At 38.2% G+C, this 23,934-nt stretch overlaps 1 protein-coding gene across 3 annotated transcripts in view; it reads left to right on the forward strand.

Moving 5' to 3' along the window:
- Positions 1-19,689, forward strand: part of fndc1 (fibronectin type III domain containing 1) — a 39,491-nt gene extending 19,802 nt beyond the window's left edge. For 2 of the 3 annotated variants that reach the window (XM_085431994.1, XM_085431995.1), the window contains exons 11-22: positions 54-169; positions 2,899-3,010; positions 4,113-4,457; positions 5,183-5,257; positions 6,209-6,367; positions 10,036-10,272; positions 13,171-13,279; positions 16,457-16,536; positions 16,831-16,860; positions 17,357-17,518; positions 18,092-18,214; positions 19,481-19,689. In XM_085431994.1, coding sequence (XP_085288120.1) covers positions 54-169; positions 2,899-3,010; positions 4,113-4,457; positions 5,183-5,257; positions 6,209-6,367; positions 10,036-10,272; positions 13,171-13,279; positions 16,457-16,536; positions 16,831-16,860; positions 17,357-17,518; positions 18,092-18,214; positions 19,481-19,596 — 1,664 coding nt within the window. In that variant the 3' untranslated portion in view covers positions 19,597-19,689. The remainder of the gene's footprint in view (positions 1-53; positions 170-2,898; positions 3,011-4,112; positions 4,458-5,182; positions 5,258-6,208; positions 6,368-10,035; positions 10,273-13,170; positions 13,280-16,456; positions 16,537-16,830; positions 16,861-17,356; positions 17,519-18,091; positions 18,215-19,480) is intronic. The other variant, XM_085431996.1, reaches the window with a different exon arrangement.
- The last annotated feature ends 4,245 nt before the right edge of the window (positions 19,690-23,934 follow it).

A 23,934-nucleotide genomic window follows, 5' to 3' on the forward strand; every position in this document is an offset into this window, starting at 1 on the left:
GTTTTAAATAATTTTATAACATCATGCCTCTGCTTATGTTCTGTACCTGTCAGGTAAAAATGGACGACCCAATCTGACAGCAACAGATGATAAAGAGTCCTCTTCCTCTCACGGAGCCAGCAAGGCCACTGGTCAAAGGTTTATCACTGGACCAGATGGAACAAAATGGGTAACTATATTTAATACACTAACCTTAGTTTTACCTGTTCCTGACTCTTTGAGCTGAAGTATGTCCAATATGATACTTATTGTTACAGTTTAGAGACCAGGACAGATCATCAGAAGGAACTGAACATAATTTATTGATATACAGAATTCACTTATGCTATTTGGTGATTAGACTCTGAGTCTGCAAGGTAGAATGAAAGATGATCATGGTATTAAGAATGGAGGCTGATTGGTTTGAAGGAGGCAGGATGAAAGATGATTGGACTACAGCAATGAAGTCAGCATGTAATGAATAGAATAGCAGCCAAACACTTGGGGAAACCAGACAACTGAGTGAATACAAATCCTCCTTATTAAACTTACACAAAAGCTTAATTTATAACAGTCAACAAATAAAAATGTAAAAAGTAAAGAGTTAAGAAGAAACACATTTTACCTATGAAGGTTTTAAGTAGTGATGTTCCTAGAGGCTAATTTGATAGCCATTTGATGGAGGGAAAAAAATCAGACTAGTCAACTAGTCTAAAAGACACAAAAAAGGCCTCAGATAACATTTGAAACTGAGCATACTTTAAATAGACAACTATTACGTTCCTTGCTAATCAAATAATGTTATACAATAAGTACTGTTGAAATGTTCAGCACTTTATATTGGGTAGCACATGCACACAGTGTCAGATTAGTATGACTAATGTTAGTGCTGCTTGTAGCAGAAGCTCTGGTTTCTTAAGTGGGAGCATCCACATGTTGGTGCAGCCTGTGGTTACACATTGGTTGGTTATATTTATTTTTTTACATCAAAATATAGGAGATCTACATCTCAATGTCAATCATTAACAACTTCTGTTTATGGAGAGAGTGGGAGGGTGGGGTGTAGCCATCAGTTAGTGCTGTAAATTCTTTCAGCCAGTAACTGCCATTACCGAAATTAATAAAATAAGAATATTGCATGCAACCGACTAGTATTTCTGGTGCTGACTAGCAAGGGCAGCGACTTTCAAACATTTAATCGATTAGTCATCAATAGCCTTAGTAATGAGTCTTGACTTGTTTGTCCACCAGAGGCCATTCTGCAACTTCCCTGTGGCCCGATCAAAAGTTTAAGATCACTTGAAAAATGGCAAAAAATCACATTTTGCATGGTTTGATCTTAACAAGATTCCAAGTAGAGCTCTGACCTGCAACAAGAAGAAATGGGAGTGAGACTAAACATTTTTTGTGCGTGCAATTTATTGAGAACAATAAAATTAAACTGAAACCAACTGTTTTAGAGCTGATCAAAAGTTTAAGACCACACCTCCACAAAACACGTAACCCCCCCCCCCCAAAACAGAAATCCAAGTTCCATACATGAACTCAGGAATGAGTAGCTCCACCGTTATTGTTGATCACTTCAAAAATTTGTTGCAGCATGCTTGATGCAAGGGTTTCCATGAGGTGAGTGGGAACATTTCTCAAAGTGGTAAAGACGGATGCACGAAAGGCATCTACTGTCTGGAACGGTTGTCCTTTTTTGTAAACTTCCCTTGCCATCCATCCCTAAAGGTTCTTAATTGGATTTAGATCAGGGGGACATGCAGGATGGTCCAAAAGAGTGAATTCTCCTGGAAGAATTCCCTTGTCCTGCGGGCATTGTGTACTGTAGCGTTGTCCTGTTGAAAAACCCAGTCATTACCACACAGACGAGGGCCCTCAGTCATGAGGAGTGCTCTCTGCAACATCTGGACATAGTCAGCAGCTGTTTGACGCCCCTGCACCTTCTGAAGCTCTGTTGTTCCACTGAAGGAAAAAGCACCCCAGACCATTATGGCACCCCCTCCACTGTGGCGTATAGAAAACATCTCAGGTGGGATCTGCTTGTTGTGCCAGTAATGTTGGAAACCAACAGGACCATCAAGGTTACATTTTTTCTCATCAGAGGTTAAAACTTTCTTTGACCTTTCAATGTCCTATGTTTGGTGCTCTCTTGCAAAGTTCAAATGATCAGTTCTGTGGCGTTCAAGAAGACAAGGCCTTTGAAGACATCCCACCTCAGCAGTGAGGATGCGCTCCGAGAGACCCTACCTGACAGAAAATGTTTCAGTTTTAGTTTATTGTTTTCAATAAATTGCATGCTTTAAAAAAATGTTTTGTCTCACTCCCATTTCTTCTTGTTGCATCTTGAAGCTCTACTTGAAACCTTGTTAAGATCCAACCATGCAAAATATGATTTTTTTTGCCATTTTTCTTTTGACTGGGACTATATTTTTGTTAAAAATAAAAAATAAAGCTATTAATTTAGACTAAAAACTGGAAACAGAGTGGTGGTTAGACTCGAGGAGTTTACCCACCCATTTACGCAAAATGTTCTGGGACTGAACAATGAAAGTACAATATGTTTGTTGTTCAGAAGTGAGATGAGATGTAACATAAGCTGTGTCTGTGGTTAGAATTCGTCACCTTTGTACTTTGTACTTCGGCTGATATTAGTTTTACTCTCAGAAAAAAAAGTAACAGAGCTAATTGTTCAAAAAGCTGTCTTTCAAAGTAACAAATGTGGAAAGTTATTCACCTCTTTAAAAAGTCTTCAAAATTCCACAAGTCAGATGTTCCCACTTAAACTGTTTACTGTATGTCTATGTTTATGAGAACCCGTTTTGAATAGGACTATGACTTTCCTAAGCATCACAGTCAGGATGAAGCGTACTCCTCACATGAGGCTCCATCAATTTTGCAATTTTCTTTCTTTAGGTGGTAGATTTGGAGCAGGGGATACTTATGAACGGGGATGGAAGAGTTCTCCAGGACTCCCAGGGCAAACCCAAAAGAGTGGTCCTCGGAGAGGATGGACGCACTATTTTTGGTGAAATACTTCAGCCATTTTTATCTTAACATCTACAGCTTGGACAATGTATTTAAAAAGTGCAGTGAGTCCATTATTGGCTAGATACAGACACAACTTTTGTATGTTTGCCTCTGTACACTGCCACAGTGAATTTTAAATCAAACAATCAAGATGCGATTGCATTACAGTCTTCCAGGTTTAATCCTTTGGGCTTCATAAATATTTTGCAATAATAAAATCATAAAATCTTTATGTACTGAACTAGAGTTTGCAGCCAAAAGCTTCATGGTTTCCATTTTTAGTGACCATTCTGCTGGATCAGTCTCAGAATCATTAGTGAACATCTGTTGATCAGTCTACATTACACCTTAGGAGCAAAACAGGATGTTTTGGTGCAGATTTCAGGAATTATAGCCAGTTTTATACACAGCCCCCTATTTTATCAGCTCAACTGACTGACAAGAAGTTTCATAACCAGATGAGGCCTGTCATGTACAGTATGACATGACAAATGAAGCAAACATAATGTCTGAAGTTCATCCAAAGTTGATTTTGTATTTTAGAGTTTTTCTCTGTAATTTTAAATATAAAGCCACAAGAGACAACAGTTATAAGCAATAGAGTATAGGGTTATAGGAGTATCCAAATAAAGAAGAGTACTTAACGGATCATAAATTATTTGGCATGTAACTATGTCAAAAACACTTTTAATCAGGCAGGCGTACCAATGTTGAGGTCTACAGTCAGAGATGCATCTGTCAGATTATTATTTATTTGTTTGTTTATTTATTGGTATTATTATTGCAGAGGCAGAACTACAAGAGCTGTATTGTTGTGGACTTGACTGCTTAATGAAATATCAGCTGAAAGTGCTTTAGAAACTTTGACCATTGTCAGCTGTCTGGATGCAGGTTAAAAACAAAACAGCTGTAGAAAAGCATTCTTTCACACCTGCTATTTTTTAATATTTCACAGTTATCACAAGCTTAATCTTTTTTTTTGCGTTACAAAAGAAACTCTGGTATTTTGCACCTTTATGCATTTTAGTGCAAATCTGGTTTGTATTGAAGACACAGGCATTAATATTCAGCTTCATTTCTACCCAATCACACATCGCCAGATCACATAGGTAGTCCTCTGGTAAGCCAGGACGGTATTGCGCTGTTTGGCCATGGGCGAGAAAGTCAACCTGTGATCAATCCAAAAGACAAGGTCCTCATGGTTGGAGGGAAACGTGTACTTGGATTGGATCGGCCTCGCCCCAGGACCTCCACCACCACCACCACCACTACTACCACCATGGCTCCTACTACCACACCTGAACCCACCACCACTGACTGGACCACAGAGGAGTTTACCACTGGATTTCCATACCCAACCTGTCCACCTAGGACCTTTTCCAAAACAGATGAATATGGTTATCCCATTCTGGACTCAGATGGAATCTTGGACTGCTATCCAGAAGGTATGTTTTTAACTGAAAATTCATATGCTGCAGACATTGTCATAAAATGCTCATCAAAACAGAAATATGTACAGCAGGAATAGTAGAATATACTCCAGTTCACCTACGTACACTGTTGTTTACTTAATAGCTTTTCCACAGAGCTGAAGTCAAGTTCAGAGCCAGAATGTTCACATAAAAAACTATGACTTCACTAAATCTCTCAGTTGTATTATTTGTCATGACCATCTAGCCCAAGGCCAACAGTGCTTCCCGTTTGCAGCCACAGATCCCACTATAACCCTTTAAATGTGTATATAAACGTGTGATCGGGTCAGTTTGTGTGTCTGGATGTATAAGTGCCTGTGAGTGTCTATGTGAGACCACAGAAACCACATGGACATCTGGAGGCTAACTATAGCCAGAATCCTGCTGGTTTAAACACACTATGAAACCATCAGTTGTGCATTGCATTAATGTTATTACACAAACAAAATCAAAGAAACAGACTTAGACAAATGCATAAACACAAAAAAGTAAATTATATAGATGCATACAGAGTAATTTGAAAATATTCAAGCTATACCAACAACACTATACTAGACGATCAAATTTGCAGATACAATGTTACAGCAATAATAATAATACGTATTTGTCTTACATTATAAGCTAAAATAAAATGCACTTCGAAATGTGTCTGCAGTCATGTGATATTGATGCTATAGCTTGTTCTACTTCTCTGACAGAGGACTCCTCAGGAATGGAAATGGACTTCATGCTTACAATGACCAGGGTGCCTGATGCTTTAGTTCTTAAGAAAGGTATTGGCTGAGTTTGGCTTCGGACCATCATAGCGCCACTGGGCTGGGACCAACTAAACTGCACTGTATGCTCACTGTTTGTTGTCTGTTACGCTGCACTGTTTGTTTATTGTCTGTTTGTTTGTCAGTGCATCTGTTTGCAGGCTATTCCCATCTCTTCCCTTTTCCTTGCTGTGTCCTTCTTTGTTTCTCATTTTGCTTGTTTTGGTCACGGTTCATTGCTTGGATTTAGGATATTTTCCATTACACGCTGTATTTAATCACTTTTCTTCCTGGATACACACTGCATGTAAACTGACTTGCTGAAGAGAATGCAATGCACTTGCATTGCATTCAATGTTTTAACATTCTTTTGTAATGTAATAGCTGAACTCAAGCTCGAGCTGCAGAGGTTGGTTGCTGTTAGCAGTTGCACTTTCTTATTTTATTACAGTAAATTTTGAGATCTAAAGGAATCTGTTGCATGTGACATTCTTAGGTTTGCTAGAAAGGTCACAGTAAGTGTTGCAGTATTTTCTTAGCATTTCCCTGCCGTGCCTCATAGCTGGTTACATGTGTGTGGACCATGATGTAATGCTAAGGTCCACTGGTGCAGCGCAGGAAAAAAATATGTGATGAAAGAAGAAGAAGCCCACTGAATCCCGCCACATTGGTTTGCTTTGGAGACTTTTGAAACAGTTGTTGTCTTCAAGTCTCTCCCCCCCAAGCCCCCCACCACCCCCCATCCCCCTCCTCTACTTCCCACATGGAAAATATGGGTAGCAAAAGTACAGTTTTGGGTGTTGGGTCACACATCTGCCCTCAATTAATTAAATCTGACATTCTCATTACACAGATCATGGCAACTCTTACAAAGGATTAATGAAACACAGCAGCAGATTATTAAACTAGGATATAAATAACATAAATCTATTTGGATCAAAACCTCACCGACACATGTGCTTTTGCTAGATGAGTTTGTTGTCCAGACCACCCCGCCACCAACCACCACCACCACTACTACCACCACCACCACCACCACAGAGATCACGATGCCAAAGGTGCACATCAGACCCGTCAACAAAGGCCCTTCAAACGAGTTTGACCTGAGTGGGAAGAAGAGGTTCACAGGTACTTAAAGTCTTTTTTGTATATCTTCTTACAAATCCATGCTTGTACATACTCGTGCCTTAATGCGATCTATGCAGTTTCACAACATGCCACTCTTCAATGGCAAATATTACTACAATGTAAAAAGAAAAAAGTGAGTGATATGACTGCTTTTATGAGGACGGATCACACAGTGTGATGAGACTGAAACTGGACACTTCATAGTGTCGTTCAGGTCATGTTTTTCAGGTCATTGTTGGAATTTGCAGAGCCACAGCTATAACAGTTCTTATCATCAAAAAGAAAAAAAACCTCCACAGACCTGCTCATTACTAAAGAACAGAGATAAAGTAGATAATTAGATAACATAAGGAGGCATTTGGAAGCCAAATATACTGTATTTCTATTTTAAAACCAGGTGTTTTAGGAGTTAGCATAGACTCAAAACAGCGCTATGATGAGACTGAATATTTGACTGATATTTCTCCAGAAACATGAGATGTTTAAGTAGGTAATGGTTTGTCAGCACCATGTTTACAACTGTTTTCTGGTGCTCCAAGTGGCCACAGAAAATATATAAAAATACAATATATAGGCAAAAGTATTGTCTTAATCTTTGAATTTGTGTGTTGCCAGTCCTGTTACAACAGATGTGTAAAGTACAGGGTCATGCAGTCTCCCTTTACAAACATTTGTGAAAAAATAGGTTGTTCTAACAAACTCAAATCAAGTGATGTGCTGTAATAGGATGCCACTATAGGCTCCTATAGGTGGCAGTACTTTTGTCCAATAGTATAAATCTACATATAACAAAAAATCTTTATGTACTGAACTAGAGTTTGCAGCCAAAAGCTTCATGGTTTCCATTTTTAGTGACCATTCTGCTGGATCAGTCTCAGAATCATTAGTGAACATCTGTTGATCAGTCTACATTACACCTTAGGAGCAAAACAGGATGTTTTGGCGCAGATTTCCACTCACTACACTAAAATATAGACATAATATGTTAGTTCAAAGACTTAAATTACTTTAGCTTCTCCCATATTTTAAGTTTAATATTACAGATTTCTATATGCATGATATACCCTTTAGTTAAACAAGCATTTACACTGCACTCTCTTTTTCTCCCACTTCCTCCAATTAGCTGTGAGTATATCTTTATTTGGGTTACTGTGAGTTTAGTCAAGAGACAGCTCAATTTCTTATTCATATGGATGGAGGTCTTACCCTGCTGTAAATAATAACCGGAGCTCTGTTTTATTTTGTAGAGGAGTAATACATTTTGGACCTTGATTTTGGTTTTCGTATCAATAAATAAATGCACGACCTTCTCAGGTTGCACGTTGACAACGAGCCACAAAAAAGAAAATATACAACCACACCTTAATTGGATCATAATAACTACGTTCAGGAAGGACATTTTATTCAGGGTCTTTAGACTTCATCCTTAACTATGGCCCCTACTGTCTTTTAACTGTTCTTGCGTGCTTTCTTTGGCCTCTCATACCCCGTCACCTCATATGGTTTCACAAACAGACTGAAATGTTCTCTCAACAGAAATAAAAGCAACATCTATGTTACTATTCCAAACACTACGTAATGTTAAAGGTCCTTTTAATAGGTGCCTTTTTGTAATAGCATGTAGACTCTAGCCACAGGCTTTAAAAATAAATTACAGCATTTCAAGAACATGATCAATAACTTCTTTTAACTGTGGATGTTTTCATGGTGAACATACGGAGAGTTTGAAAACAGACTGTTCTGTAATTAGTGCAAGACAGACTTCATAAAGTGAGAGCTGTTAAGTAGGATGACTAATGATAGTCAAAATTGTTGCAATATTCAAACTACAAAAGCATCAGTTCCTTCGTGTCAATAAGGATTTCTGCTTCGCTGTGGACTCCAGATACGCCTAAACATCCGCAGAGCAACAGAAGATGTTGTACAAGAGTTTGTAAAGACTGAGTTTGTAGTTTTCCTCATGGCGCGTCTATTGACTTTGTGGAAAAAATACTGGGAGTGCACCTTTAAAGTAGAGTTGTGGCAGCATGAAGCTGTTGTAAAAGTTTTGTAGTCACTGTGGCCAATGAGAGTCAAGGTTTATCTATTCTGCTTGTGAATGAGCTCAGAGCACAATTAGCTTCTATATAAGACATAAATAAAAGCTTTACTTTAACTTACTGACAGATTTAATGCAACATGTCATTATCATTTAGAATGATCTTTTCAAGAAGCATTGTGAAGGGAGAGATTTATTGCTGTGTTTTTATCAGTCATGTCAAGCCACAGTGAAACGATAGCACAGCTTCTCTCTCGGTACACGACGACTGTCCTGCGACTACACACCTCACATAGCCATCTGAAAGCTATTACTTTCCTGAGTCCAAAATGGAAATCATAAAAGTTAAGGCTGCTGACCTCAGCAGAGAAGGAAGAGTCTTTTGGCTCAATGTGGAGACTTCCTCTTTCCTATTTATTAGTTTAATATATCTTAGGTCCTCTTTAGCAGCCTGCCAGTTTACTGATATGCGTTTCATCAACCATCCAACATTGACTTCCCCTTCCTGTCCTTGCCCATGCTTGGTTTGTTTTGCATTAATCTGGCAAAAGCAGACATGGGACAAAAAGTATTAACTAATCATTTTCAGCAGTTGTGTGAATATGCGTTGGACTTACTTCCAGATGGATGGAATTTGCCGCATTGGGCAAGAAAATGAGCATCAGGATATTTGGACTATTAGAATGCAAATTTATGCCTTACTAGACTAATATTACAGCTGACATTATATGAACTTTCCTCATACTGTTTCCCAGTGACTTTTGATACACATCAGACTTACACACGCCAGTTTTTGCCTGTGTGATTTTGGATTTGTTTGGGGGGTTTTTTTGGTTTTTTAACAAGCAGAAGAAGATAGTGTGTCTCTGTAGGGAAGTGCTTTAAGCAGTGAAAAATGAACACATGAGGAAAGTAAAACATTTGGATCATCCACAAGCACGGGCCTCCACAGATCCTAGACATGTGGACACAGCCTTACAAGCACCCTATAGGCACATAAATCTGCTCACTGCGGTGGCAGATGATGTATTTCAGCGTATGAATGCAGAGAACAAAAGCCATATGACCACATATCGAAGGCTTTACCAGCCGAAACCCACGCAGTTTAACTGTCTGAGGGTTGATGAGTTGATACTGACATGTGCTAGACTTTCGGCATTCAAAGAGGGCCAGTCATCTGGGGAGGTGGGAGCGAGGCCAGACTTCAGTGGTTCCCTCCAAATCCCAGTTTGACTAGGAATTTTGTGATACTTGCAGTATTCACAGCTGTAGGTTCAGCTCTCCTTTCCAGAATCACTGAAAACAAGTAAAATTTTAAATGGAAAGGACAGGGAAGGGACAGTCAGATGAGCATGTGGCTAGAATCTGACTTCCTTATTACAACTCAGAAAAGAGAATTATAGTTTTCACCGCATTTGCAGAGGGAAAATAATAAATCAAAATTGGGTAACCAGAAAAAGTACTAGAATCTTGTCATGTCTTTTATTGTGTGCATTTACAATAAATATTTTAAAAATTACCAACGTTATATGTTTTTTTTTTTCCAAATTTTCTATATTAAGAAGATATCTTCCTCAAATTTATGTTATTAAAATAAGTAACCTAATCCTACATTTATTCTTTCCATCAGCTCCATACGTAAACTACATCCAGAAGGACCCGGGAGCACCTTGCTCTTTAACAGAGGCTCTGGAGTACCTTCAGGTTGACATCCTGGAAAACTTAATGAAAAATGACAGCCTGGCAACCAATCACAACCAGCCTCCCAAAAACAAGCCTCATAACTTCACTGTGGTCGCTATGGAAGGCTGCCACTCCTTTATCATCCTAGACTGGGCCCGCCCTCTCAAGGATGATATGGTGTCAGGTAAGAAATGTCATTAATCAAGATGGTTCTGTTATTTTACAGTGACTATGCATCGGTAGTTTTGTTTTGTTGGCTTTTATACATATTTTATCAGAGACATTTCCACGTTTTTTTTTTTTTTTTAATTAAACGTGGTGGAGCAGAGGGGACCCCCGTGGGGGCCACATGGGAAAAACCTAACTATGAGATATTTGTTTGAAAATTCAGCAAGTTCTTATATTTTTATTGTGAACAAATCTCCCAACTTACTACTAACGAACTAACAAAATGCAGTGTTAATGACAGTCATAAATATGTTTAAATGTATTGAATGACAAAAGTAAAGACCAGTGTCTGTGTTTTAAATTCACCTTTGCACTGCATGTGATTACATTATTTGAGCGTTATTATAAAATGTTACTAAAGAAATGAAATGAAACTAAAGCTTTGAAAACAGGAAAGCTGTAGCTGATTTAAATTTGGTCAATGTTACCCTAAAGGTCGTCACGTCTCAATAGGTTTCAGTGCAGTTGAAACATTTTCCGGCAGATCGTTCAATGTGTGCAGAAATCACACATAAGCTCTTCACTTTTAAACTGACCTCAGTTTTGTGCGCAAGATCATCGCCCGTGACGACCAAGTACTTTTAAGCAGTTGAAAAGTCAGCTGAAGAGACAGACCAGGAGCTTGCTGTTGATTTTGTTTGACAGTTTGTCCCCCAAAGTGAGAATTTTAGTGAGGACTTCTACTGTTCAGTATTGAGGCATCTGATGGGAGAACTTTCAACAACAACAACCGGAGCTGTGGTGCACTCCAGAGTTTGATTGTGTGGCAGATTAGAGCACACTGTGAATACAGCTGTTTTTTGGCAACAAAAACTACCCGGACCACTAATTAGATCAATCAAATCAGTCAAATTCCAGCAAAGTATTGCTGTGTTTACATTTTTCTGTGACATCCACACCTGTTTAATACATAGTCTGTTTCATCATATTCTCATCTGTTGTGGTTCACCAGATACCTTGAACATGTTATCAGCCTCCCTCCAGACTCACAGTTTAGAACTCAGTCCAGCAGCTTATTGGGAATAAATTGTGAAAGCGCAGACGGCGTAGAACACTTGGAATAGTGTTCCTAAACTCCCACCGCTTCTCAGAGAAAACCAGAATTCATCTGACCTTGAAATTGACACATGGAAAAAGGGAAAAGAGAGGAGAGTGGAGATAACGGCCTTCTGTATGCGCTATCAGAGGTAGCAATCTGGCCAGCAAGAGAAGCAGTATGTTTTCTTTGGCAGGCAACCACAGACTCATGGTCATGCAGTGCACAGGTTCATCATCTGATGTGTATAACAGATAGGTCTGTGCTGTCACTAGTCTTTTCTTTCCTTGGATTCTTACCCACTGTTCTTGGTTACTTAAAGTTTTATTAGACTTTTGTGCCTTATCTGTCTGTGCTTTTTTGGCATCAGTGATTACTATTTCTCCCATTTAAACTGTCCTAAATAATAACTTCAGATATCTACTTTTTTCTTGCCCACAAATCTTATTATAGAAATGAAAAAAAGGAAGAATCGATCGCAATAAGAAGGATTTTCCATGTGCACAAAATCTGATGTAGTTTCTTCTTTAGTATTTTGTTGACCTCCATTGTTGTCACAATTTCCTGTGTTTCCTTTCCTTTCCTTTCCTAATGGTCTAGGCTACTATATATTACTCTATATATACAATATACATTAACTGGCATATATATATATGCGGGATTAGTTCACACATCCAGAGCTAATCACAAAGGACTGTTTTTGTAATTAGGGGGTGTTTGCACAACCATGCATTACGACTTGCGGGTCATGGCTTTTTTTAATAACTATTGCATGGAAACAGCTGTTAGCATCTGGTTTTGTGAGTTTTCACCTGTACCCAACTTCTGGTTCCATTTACTCTGATGCATTGAGGGCATTTTCTTTGAAGGCTTTAGACAAAACATACACTTTATTCACTGAATACTTTAATTGTTGCTTTTGGCTTAAAGAACTACCTTCAAGAGACACAATTTATACCCATAGTAGGAGAAATTGCCCTCTATAGATTACACAGACAGACAGCAAAAGCAAGGATACTACTCTATCAAACCTCGATTTAACTATGCAAAAGGAATGAGGAATAAAAACTCAACAGAAGAAAAACAAAGTAGCTAGTATTTCCCTTCTCATCTGTCAGCAGCCAGCTGTGTTGGTCCAGCGCCAGTAAAAACAGAAAGTCCTGCTCAAAAGTCCAATAGAAACAGTCGGTAGTTTGACGTGCAGCTGAACTGGTCTCCATAGTTTTAAAGTGAGCGATCGAGGGCTGTGTGACCTCAGGTATTCACCGGATTCTGAGGATTTGTCTGTGTGTCTGAGAAGAAGAAGAAAGCAGACAGAGAGGAAGGCAGGCTGGAAGACAGTCGGTATGAGCAACAGAAAATGCAGAACTGCAGATTTTCTTTATAGTGTTTGAGACCACCTACTCCCACAAAGGAATAGTTTGACATGAACTGTAAATATGAAGCTGCCACCAGCCACTAGGAGGCTTAACCTCATCACCGCAAGGTTGGCTGGGCTGCCAGTGGAGACTTGAGGAACTTATTGCACGCTGCCAAGAACTTCTGGTATATGGCCCTTATTTTTACACCTTGGTTTTGAACTGTGTCAGGTTGGCTCTTTCCATATGTTTCAGTCTTTGTGCTGTGCTATGGTAACCAAATTCTGGTGGCCAAAAAAAGAAAACAAAAAGGATGTAGGTCTATTTCTCAAGATATCAAACGTTTCCTGTTATGCTGACCCTCAAATTGATATAAACATAAAAATTCTACATCTGCTTTAGAGATTTTCATTTTAATGACTAAGGAGACCTGCAATTAATTTTGTGTTATTCTCTGCAGGCTACATGGTCCAGAGTGCCTCATACGATGACATCCTCAACAATAGGTGGTCCTCTAAAGCTGCCACTGGGACACACCTGGCTGTGGAAAATCTCAAGCCCAACTCTAGGTAACATATTTTATTGTGTATGTTTACAGTATGTTAATGTTCTCTAGATGCATTTGCACGTACAATGTGTGAACATCCAAAATACTTTCCAGCTGGAGCAGTGTACAAGATCATCTCCCATGTGGGAGTCATAAAAACAAAAGAAGCTTATTTTACAAACAAAGACTTACTTAGCTGCATGAATCTTTTACCTTGACCTCTGCGTGACCAAATATGCATGTTGCCTGTGTGTTCTGTGTGATTGCATGTAGATGTTTTTGTTTTGTTTTGTTTGGAACATGGCTGACTGTGATCAAATTAGTTTTATATTATTCAAAGCATGTACATTTTATGCAGTAGTGGCAGGAAAAGTCTTTAAAGTGGAAAACCAGCAGTTTGGTTAAGAAACAGATATGAATCTTTTTTTGTGACGTGCAGTAAAACTCAGATGAGACCCGAGAAAATTCAGCGGAACATAAATACAGCACATATTATCTGACACTTGCACAGAGATACAGCCATCTCAGTCTGTTTCAGTTATTAGAGCATGTTTCCACAGCCGTGTGTTACGAGACATGGGTCATGGCTGTCAAAATAAATGCATGGAAACATGAACCCAAGACAGAAAGAGAGTCTTGGATTCCTTTGTTGTTCACCTGTGCTTTTAGGGGTTTCTGCTAAAAGAATTTACGATACTCTAAATGGTGCAGTAACTTATACCTAGTTGCAGTAATTTAAAAATAGATTAATTTTTTCGAAATCGATACACAAAGTTTATGTGTTATTTAGTCAGTTGGTGCATTTAGGCCATCCAGATAATCTTCAGCAGTTCTCAATAAATATAGTGATTAAGTACTGGCAAGTGCAAGAAGACACAAAAGTGAAACTACTTTATATCCTTTAGCAAAAACAACATGTGTGAACCATGCATAGTTCAAATGAATGCTATTAATGGACACTAAAGGCTTTTATATAGTATATTGCACAGTCTAAAGCAAGAGTCTTTTTAGGTTTGTGAACTGTCAAAAAAACAGATGAACACAAAAAGCTTTCCAAAAGTATGCAAAGGGTTTTTATTCCCACCAACCAGTTTATATCCAGGATCACGGAATGGTTTATGGGATAGTGTTGGCATTTCCCATGCTGGAGGCTCCTTCATGGTTTCCAGAACTACTGAGCAAATTTGTATTGCATTGACTAACAGCATAACTGCATATAAGTGAAACTTATCCTTTTTTTTGCATCCACAAGTTTCCCTCTTTCTATCAGTGAGTCATGTGGTGGGTAATACCTTATAATAACTACACAAGCATTAATAAGTTATTAGTGAAGACCTCAGATGGGTTATGCATGAATTTTACAATAAATATTTCTATGTTGCGTATTGCTTTGTGCTCTTCCTGTTGTGTCATTTATAACAGCTTTGTAAGGCATAAATAGGTTCACTTTAGAAAAACTCGTAACTCCTTTAATAGACCATGAATTACAATATTAGATAAGTATTTATAAAACCTCAATTAACATTCTCACAAATAACTGATATCTTAATCATTACATGTATAAATGTATATCTATGTACTCTGTTAATTACTAAGACTTTTTAAATTATTTCATAAACCATTACAGCTCCTAAAAAGCTATTTTTTACTTGATGTAATACTTAAAAGTGGTGAATCCATCATTTGTAAAGTATAAAATGCTGACATTAGTCCCTTTATATGAGCTTATTTAGCAAGAACCTTTTATGTCTGTGTTTATAAATGACATATTACAGAGAAGTAATGCTTTATAAAGGATGACTTGAGTATTTCCTAATACCTTACTAACCCTTAATAGTGTGCTTTGTTTTAAAGTATTGCCATATAGTGCATACATAACATATATATTCTACTTCCATTGTATATAAGGTTTTTTTAAATGTAAAACTGGCTTTCGTCAAACAAAAGTCTAGCAGTTTTCACTCTAAATAGCTAATGAATACCTGAACTTGTAAAAATGGAAATCTGCAACCATTTAACAACATGTAGTAATTCATTTAAAGCCTTTTTATGCATAGAAATTGACAATTTTCTAATTTCCCTACTTCTGGTTTTCTAAGCATCTATTTCTCCTGCTGTATGTAAGAGAAGTTTACAGAATACAAATTGGTTGTGAATTTCTTATGTGAATATTTTTGAAACAGTTTAAAATTGGCTTTTGTGGGTTCATCTTGTGGTTCAGCTGTCATTTATTATGAAAAGCATATTATGAGGCCAGGCCAGATTTGGCTTGAAAAGGTACAACATGTGCAGTTGCCACACAGAATTTCTTTTTGAATGAAGATCTCTGCATTAAAAGTTTCAAATAGCAAGCAACTTTGGTCCTTGATACTGTATTTATTTTCACAATGTCCTTTTTTTCCTACCCACTCAGATTTCTTCTCGTCTTTCTTCTTCCATGACGTCATCTCTCTATAGCTGCATTGCTTTCTTCTCTCCCTCTCCCGTGACATAATTTGGTGAGCCTCTTCATATGGCCGTGGTGATTGGATCCAGGCTTCATGGCTGTATGTGTTGAAAGTTTTTAGACTTGAAATTGACAGATGATGAACTTACTGTGTGTGACCTTGCACAGTATACGAAAGCTCACGCGCACACATCATGCACAGTGGAAAAATTTGCAGTCTCTCAGTGTTGTCACTGCTGTTTTTTTTTCAAATGTGACAGGACTTTATAATTCCTCAACCACCTGGAGATGAAATGAGATCACTGTTTGGCTTTGTTTTGCACTCTGGCAAGAAAGCTCGTGACATCTAGTAACGCTTTTGGGTGACAAATTTCTCTTTTGATTAGAGTCTCTCTCGCTTTCTTTACTTTTCCACATCCTTCCTTTTTGTTGTCATTCATTCTTCTACTTTCCTCTCAGCTGTTAACCTTTGCTTTTATAGATGTGTCTTTTTCCTCTCAACAATCCCTTTTGCCTCACCTCAGTCCTGCTCTCCTTTTCCCTTGAACGTGAGAGCCTTTTTATTGTGCTGCGCTCACTTTGGATTCATACAAGCATAAATCGGGCTACTCTTAAATCTTAAAGAATGTCAAGTGATCTGCTGCGATCGTTATCATTTTCCTATTTTTAACCAGTAACAACAAACAGGTGGAGTGGCACGTTAAATGCTAAAACTTTTATTAAAGCTATACTTTGTGCTCTGTTGTCATTCAGGTACTACTTCAGGGTGCAAGCGAAGAATGTGTTTGGTGTGGGACCATTCAGCGAAACGCTCTCCTATGTTACTGAATCAGGTTGTATTCTGTCATCACCTGCAACTGTAAACTTTGAGATACCCTAATGATTAAAGTTCAGACTGACTCTACATTTTCTTTCCTTACTGTACAAAAATAGAAGAATAATTCTCGCGGTTATATTCAGCGCACAATATTCACACAGAGAGTCGCCCTTGAAGACAAGCCGACTTGCACATGTACACTGCATTACACGGTCTATTGGTTTTTCTTTCCCATCATCAGGTGAATGCATTAAACTTGATATGCAGTCTTTTTCGCCCCTGGTGTTTACTTTCTTTTTTGTTTTTTCAGATGACCCTCTCCTCATTGAAAGACCACCTGGTAGGTCTGCACACTAACAACACATTTCCAACTTAGAGACAAGTTATACTGAAAAATAATGAAAAGTTACAGTAATTTAGGATGGATTTTCTCTTCCAAAGCTTTCCTTATAATAGTAACATAGCTAATGTTGAACTTCTGTGATAATTAACTGGATATTGTGTTCACTATTTTCTAGTGTGTGACAGTTGCGTTTGTCTATTGTTATCCTTTGTATTTATGTTTATAACAATATGACCCCAGGAGTGATCTGGCCACAAGTGATTTTTCATAACAATGATATTTTGACTTGGTTAAAAGGCAATAATGATGATAAGTAAAACATTTAAATGCTTCTGTGTGTAGGCAAAACATATATTCATCACTTGATGAATTCCTGAATAATATAACACTTGACATATAAAAAAAAAGAAACCAAAAGGTAAAAATATCAAAGAACATTTTAGGTAGAAATGCAACTTAATGCTCTTCTTCCTCTATTCCTTAATGCAATCAGGAGGCGAGCCAATCTGGATTCCCTTTTCTTTCAAGTTCAACCCAGTCCACAGCAGCTGTAAGGGCAGCCAATATGTCAAGCGGACATGGTACAGGAAGTTTGTGGGTGTGGTTCTGTGCAATTCCCTACGATACAAGATCTTCATGGGAGACAGTCTAAGAGGTAAATATATTTCTGATGCTTAAAAATCTGAAATAAAGACTGTTTCTATGGAGGAAGAGGTGTGGCAGTCACCACCGACTAAAGTGTGATCACACAACCAATGATAAAGGCTATTAGGATGCAAAGCACATAGCCACAGACCTGGAGTTATAATTGGTAATTACTGTTCTTTGCTAAACCTTTTCTTTTTGGCTACCTGCTTACCTGCTATAAGAAAGATGACAGTGGGAAGGAAAACCTCCCTTTTAACAGAAGAAAGAAACCTGCCAGGCCCTTCATGAGCCTGGTCCAAAAGGAAAGTTTAAACCTAATCTCAAAAGTAGAGAATGTTTCTTTCTCCCAAACTGGGACCTGGTTCCAAAAAAGAGGAGCCTTAAAGCTGAGGGCTCTGCCTCTCATTCTGTTTTCAGAAACAGGTCTGAAAGAAAAGTGCTCTATTCAGGTAAAACGCTTCTATAGTTTGCCTGGCTCTGCCATTATTATTACACCATTTGGCAAGATTTATTATGAATTGCCTCCCACCATAGCAATGGGAAATGTTATAATAAAGATACCTCTCCCTTTTACCCACAGACCCATTTTACAGTATAGGAGATACATTTGGCCAGGGAGAGGACCACTGCCAGTTTGTGGACTCCTACAGGGATGGAAGGACAGGCCCAGCCTACTTGTCAAATAATCTGCCCACAGCACAAGGTAAATAAAAACAGACTGTGCATATTGTTTTAAATTTGCAGCCTGCACTGTTAGCCCTTACTTATCATTTGTTTCTATGCCGTCTGCCTTTCTGGCTCTGTAAAGGGCCAGCTGGTTGATTTATACCCATGCAACATATAAAGATGCAGAATGTTGTTTGCATGAATGCTCGTTAAAGTGATTTTTGTGTTGTGTTTTAGCCCAAATTTCACATGTTTTTCATTACCCCAATTTTTCTAATTAAACCATAAGTTCTTAGATTAAAGTCATGAATTGCTGGTAGTTATTAGTTTCGGGTCATTTTGGTACACCATGAAAATGCTTAAAACTTGCTCCATATAAGCAGTTGACTATATTTATGGTAAGTATGCAATCTTCTAAGGGTATTTTCTTATATGCCAGGCATTTTAGCATTGTGGCATCAGGCGAATGTACGATTAGGAGTGTGGTGTGTGTGTGTGTGTGTGTGTGTGTGTGTGTGTGTGTGTGTGTGTGTGTGTGAGAGAGAGAGAGAAAGAGAGATGTGGTGCTGAGCAACCACACAGATGTGTATCAAACCCACCCCGTATTATATATACAGCTGTGATTGACCTGGCAAGGGATATGTATGAATGGGAGGGAGGCCAGTCACATTGTGCTGGAGCAAATGAAACAGGTCTCAGATTTGTCTAATTCCCACATTAATGGCAGTTATCTCTGAAAGTTTTACAATGTAAGAAATGATCAAATTCACAACCTCCGGGGTAGCAGCTTCTCTGTGCTGCGGTGCTGTCCTTTTCTATCAAACATTACTGAAACAAGAGTAAATAGTGCATTTGTTGTGGACTATTTCTATTACTATTGTGGAAGCAGTACCTTTGCATCAGAACAGGGTATGTAGGATTGCCTAAAACACCATATCTATTATGCTCAAAGAATATGCCACTCTGCGCCACAATGAGAGTGTCTCTGATGCGTTCACAAAACTGCAGTTCCATACAAATAGATGCATTTGATAAATTCTCAAATAGTGTTATTGTTTTCAAATTCCATTAGAAACCAACTTACATGTCATTTGCCATAAACTCATGTCCACTGATGTGCCAGTGGAGAAATGCCATTCATACCTGTATAGGTTTTGACCAGCGCTTTTTTACTACTCACACATTGAATTGTTGCACATTATCTCATTTTGTTGTGCAGTTTAATGGATGGGGATGCTTCTATTTATTTACCTGTCTAAATGAGGATGGCTTTTAGCTATAAATAACTTTTTCTCTATTGCAGGATACTATCGTTCCTACAGACAAGAGCCAGTTACATTTGGGGTTATTGGCCGACGCACGCCCCATCCATTTGTGGGCTGGTATGAATGCGGGGTGCCCATTCCTGGAAAATGGTAACACAGTGAGAAGAAAAGACATTGTTGGGCAACTGTTCTGCATCCTGCTGCAGGCCTTCACCTTTTCCGGTCCTGCCCTAAAAATGGACTTTTGCCTGCCACTACAAAAAGACACCACTTCGAATTTGTTACAGCTTCACACAAAAGGAGAATATAGTACTTTTAAACAATTCAGTGTATATCTTTACAATGCACTTTTTATATAAAGCAGTCTGTATATGAGGGGGAAAAAGAAGCATGTGTGCTCTTGCTTAGTTTAACTCTTGTCTCAGAGTGCCCTATTTCCAACCATTCCAGTGACAGGTCCCCACCCAGTGTTATTTATTTGACCAGTAATGCAGTGACATTGGACCAAAGAAGAAGCTGCAAAGCAAACTGTAAGAATGGGCACTTGAGGTGTGTGTATAGGTCATTTTTAATCATGACATTTGTATTTCATAATGTAATAGCTTTATTGTGTTCATAAACAATCATACTGTTTTTACAACTTTTGGTATTCACCAGAATCCATTAAAAGTTACTGTGTAAGTTTTGTATGTGTACGGAGAAAGAATAAAAGACCAAATATTTGCTCAGGAACTGTGGGAGATTTAATAAAGGTGGTATGGGAAACATAGCAATCCAAAAACATGAATCATATTGGACTTTCCTCTCCTGACACATTCTTCTCTAGCAAAAGCTTTTACACATGATCCAGAGCTACTTAATCAACTTAATGGAAGATCAGAGTATCAGATACGGTTTAGCTGAGCCAGTTGGAACACCACCTATTATAATCTCAAAAACAACACATTGTGGAGAGCAGCAGGTGCACAAAGAAAAACTGAAAAGCAATCATAGTCAGTGAAAACTAGTCAGCTTCGACATGTACCTCTGTGTATTGCAGAGTTCTGATAATGTCATTTTACTTGGAATTTAACATTTAATCCAAAATAGAATTTCTGCGTGTTAGCACTACATAGTTAGCATTATATAGTTAGTATTATGTGTTTAAATATTGCACATTTTCGCATTTACACTCACCAGTCTTTGCCTTCAGAATTGCCTTAAATATTCATCTTCATGGTATAGATTCAAAAAGATTCTAGAAAAATTCCTCGGGGGTTTTGCTTCATACTGACAAGACAGTAACAAAGAGATCCTTCAGATATTTTTGTTTTGCACGTCCTCAAAGGAAATTTCCTACAGGCGCTCTTTTGAACTGAAATCTGGTGACTGTACAATGAAATCATTGCCATGTTCAAAAAGCCTGTTTGAGTTGATCTGAGCTTTTGACATGGTGTGTTATCCTGCCGGAAACAGCCATCAGAAGATGTGTACCCAGTAGCTATGTAGAGGTGGACATGGTAGGATGGAGCCATGCTTTCATGTTGTTTCTGCCTAAAATTAGAATTATGCAAAAGTAATCAAGACTTTAACATCAGGCAAAATATTTTAAATCTTTTGTTACCCAATTTTGGTGCAAATTGTAGCCTCAGGTTCTTGTTCTTAGCTGACAGTAGTGCCACTTGACTTGGTCTTTTGGCGCTGTATCTTACCTGCATCAAGGTTTGACTTGTTGTGTGTTCAGATGCTCTTCTGCATCTTACAGCTGAAAGCAGTTTTACCTTTCTCCTCTGACCTCTGGCATCAATGAGGTAATTTTACTCAGAGAACTGCTGTTCAGTGGAAATTTTCTCTTTTTGGTCCATCCTCTATAAACCCTAGAGGTGGTTATGTGAGAAAATCCCAGTGGATCAGCAGCTTCTGCACATCTGACACCAACACCTTAAATCACCTTTATCCCTGCCTGCACGCACACACACAAACACACACCAACACACACACACACACACACACACATATATATATATATATATATATATATATATATATATATATATATATATATATATATATATATAAATGAAATAGCATAATTTCATTATGATTACATTATTCATGTAATAAAGAGGAAGAAAAAAGGAATCACTGATGTATCTGAAATGTATACTTTGTTACTTTGTTAAATGTTGTTTGTTACCAGCCCCTGACTTAACTTTTGATAAACTACTACAATGTATAATTTCTTCTTCTAAACCATTGTATAAAAATGGGTGATTGAACACAGTTGTATTTATATTTAAAGCATCAGAATACCTATTTTTTTAACCACAGCAGCTTGATGTACGAATCACATCTCCAGGGTCGGATTTGGAAAGACTTTCAGTAAGATTTTGTTGAGCCAATTACCACTGGTATACTTTGGATAATGTAAAAATAAATATTAATCTAATTATCTGCCTATCTTATTGTTACAAAATTCAGAGAAAGTTTTTTCAAGGAATCAACTTTATTTCCATACTCAAAACCATCTGCGCACCGCTGTGTTATTTGAGTGGAAATGATTCTGCTTCTTGGTGAAATAACTGACAGAAGAAAACTTAATCCTAAGTGGGTCTGTGCCACAATAAACCTGGTGGAAAGTATTTCACCAATTAAGCTGAATGAATAGAAAGCTTTCTTTGTATTGATTGCCGATTATTCAGTGCTGCGTTTTTTTTTTAGATTTTGAGGTGAATCTTTTGTGGTTAGATTTATTTTCCAACAGCAGAACCACAGCTACTCTTTTGAGAGCTTGCCTAAAAGTCATTGCAAACATTTTTCAGTCATTTGTGACTGTAAGGAAAATGATGATATTAACCATCTCTGTGTCAGAGGAAAACCAAGTACTACTCTTACAAATCCCCATCGTTCTTATGAGAATGGAAAACACTTTTTCTATCCCTGCAAGATGAAAAAGATTGAAATCAATCTTTACTACTCATAATACTACTTTGGCCATCCATCCATCCGACCAAAAGCCCAGACCTGCTTCTCCCCAGTCACCTCCTCCAGCTTATCTGGGGAGATACCAAGTCATTTCCAATTCACCTGAGATATAAGGGTGTCCTGGGTCTGCCCTGGGGTTTCTCCCAGTAGGACATCCCCGTAACACCTCAGATGGAGTAGGAGCTATACTCTGCTTAACTGCCTTACCCTTTACTTGTCGACAAATCAGCATTCAGCCAAAGCATAGTGTCATCAATGTCGAGCACTGTACAGTTGGGATTTTGGAAGACTGCATGGAAGCACGTCTGCATTGATTAAAAACCCCTCTCTAGGCTCACTGTAGGCAAACGCATCACTTATTTTCTTGAGGCAGTCATTTTGCTTCCTTTTCAAATATATCAAAGGTCCAAACATAGTCTCTTATCTGAGGAGCACAGGCGGTCAATTGTTGAGCTTGGCTCAGATTTGTTATGGCAGTCAGATTTAAAACACAATAAATGCATCGTGAGATCTGGGAGGGCAAAAATATTTCCCCTGGCCAATGACTAAAAGATAATGGATAATGGTTTTGTTTTGGAGTCAGCAGACCAATTTGTCAACGCTTTAGTGGGTGGTTGTCAGATTTCAAACATAGTTTCCAGGTACACTGTGTGGATGAATGCTTTTGCTACCATGTGTTTTCAGTGAGTGATGAGAGTCTCTTTGCCCCAAAATATTTTCATTGGCTGCAGCTTGTATTGCCATTTGGCCTGAATGGAGAATATTGCAATATTTAATTCTAAGCACATTGGGGAACTCCAGCCTACTCTGAGACCTGAGATGGCCATTGAGACAAGACATTTCAATATCAGTCTTTATCTACAAAAGACGTTTTTGATCAAGGAAAAGATCAGAGGTTTACAGAGACAGACGAATATATTGCTTTCAGGGATACAGTGTTAGAGAAAGATTTAAATAACTGAGGCCTGTCATAAAACATCGGGCTATTGTCCACACATTAGCTCACTAAATGCAGCCAGTTTGGAAAACTGATTCCATATGCAATACCAGTGTGTAAAGTTACTTTTTGATGTTAGAGTGTATACAGATTTATAATGATTTTATAGAGATGATAGGGTATATTTCAAGTCACAGCTACCTTGGATTCTTTAAGATAAAGTTGTTGTGATGGATGTCCTTGGCAGCAAGCAAATTTACAGTCGTGTGAAGAGAAAGAACACCCTTACTGCTTCCACAGAAATTAAGAGGGTAAGTAGCGGCAAGAATATGCTAATCAAATACACTGGTAACAGCAAGCATGAGCACCTCCATAAGAGGAGAGGTTTGGGCCGGTTGATGTTCTGAGGTTTACCCATTTCCTTAATCTTCCCAGCAGTACGCATCTCAGTAACGTAACACAAAGGTCAGTCTGTGCAATGCTCAAAGAAACTGCATAAAGAAGAAAAGCTACATCTTAGATGCTAAAGACCTCAGTAAGCGTGACAGTCCTATTAGCTTATGTCAATACAGCTATTGAAGTCTGAAGAAA

This window comes from Copadichromis virginalis, linkage group LG15 (assembly GCF_057382275.1).
Source record: "Copadichromis virginalis isolate Kocher_CV1m ecotype Utaka linkage group LG15, C_Virginalis_male_GT1.1, whole genome shotgun sequence".
In the NCBI taxonomy this organism is placed as follows: domain Eukaryota; kingdom Metazoa; phylum Chordata; class Actinopteri; order Cichliformes; family Cichlidae; genus Copadichromis; species Copadichromis virginalis.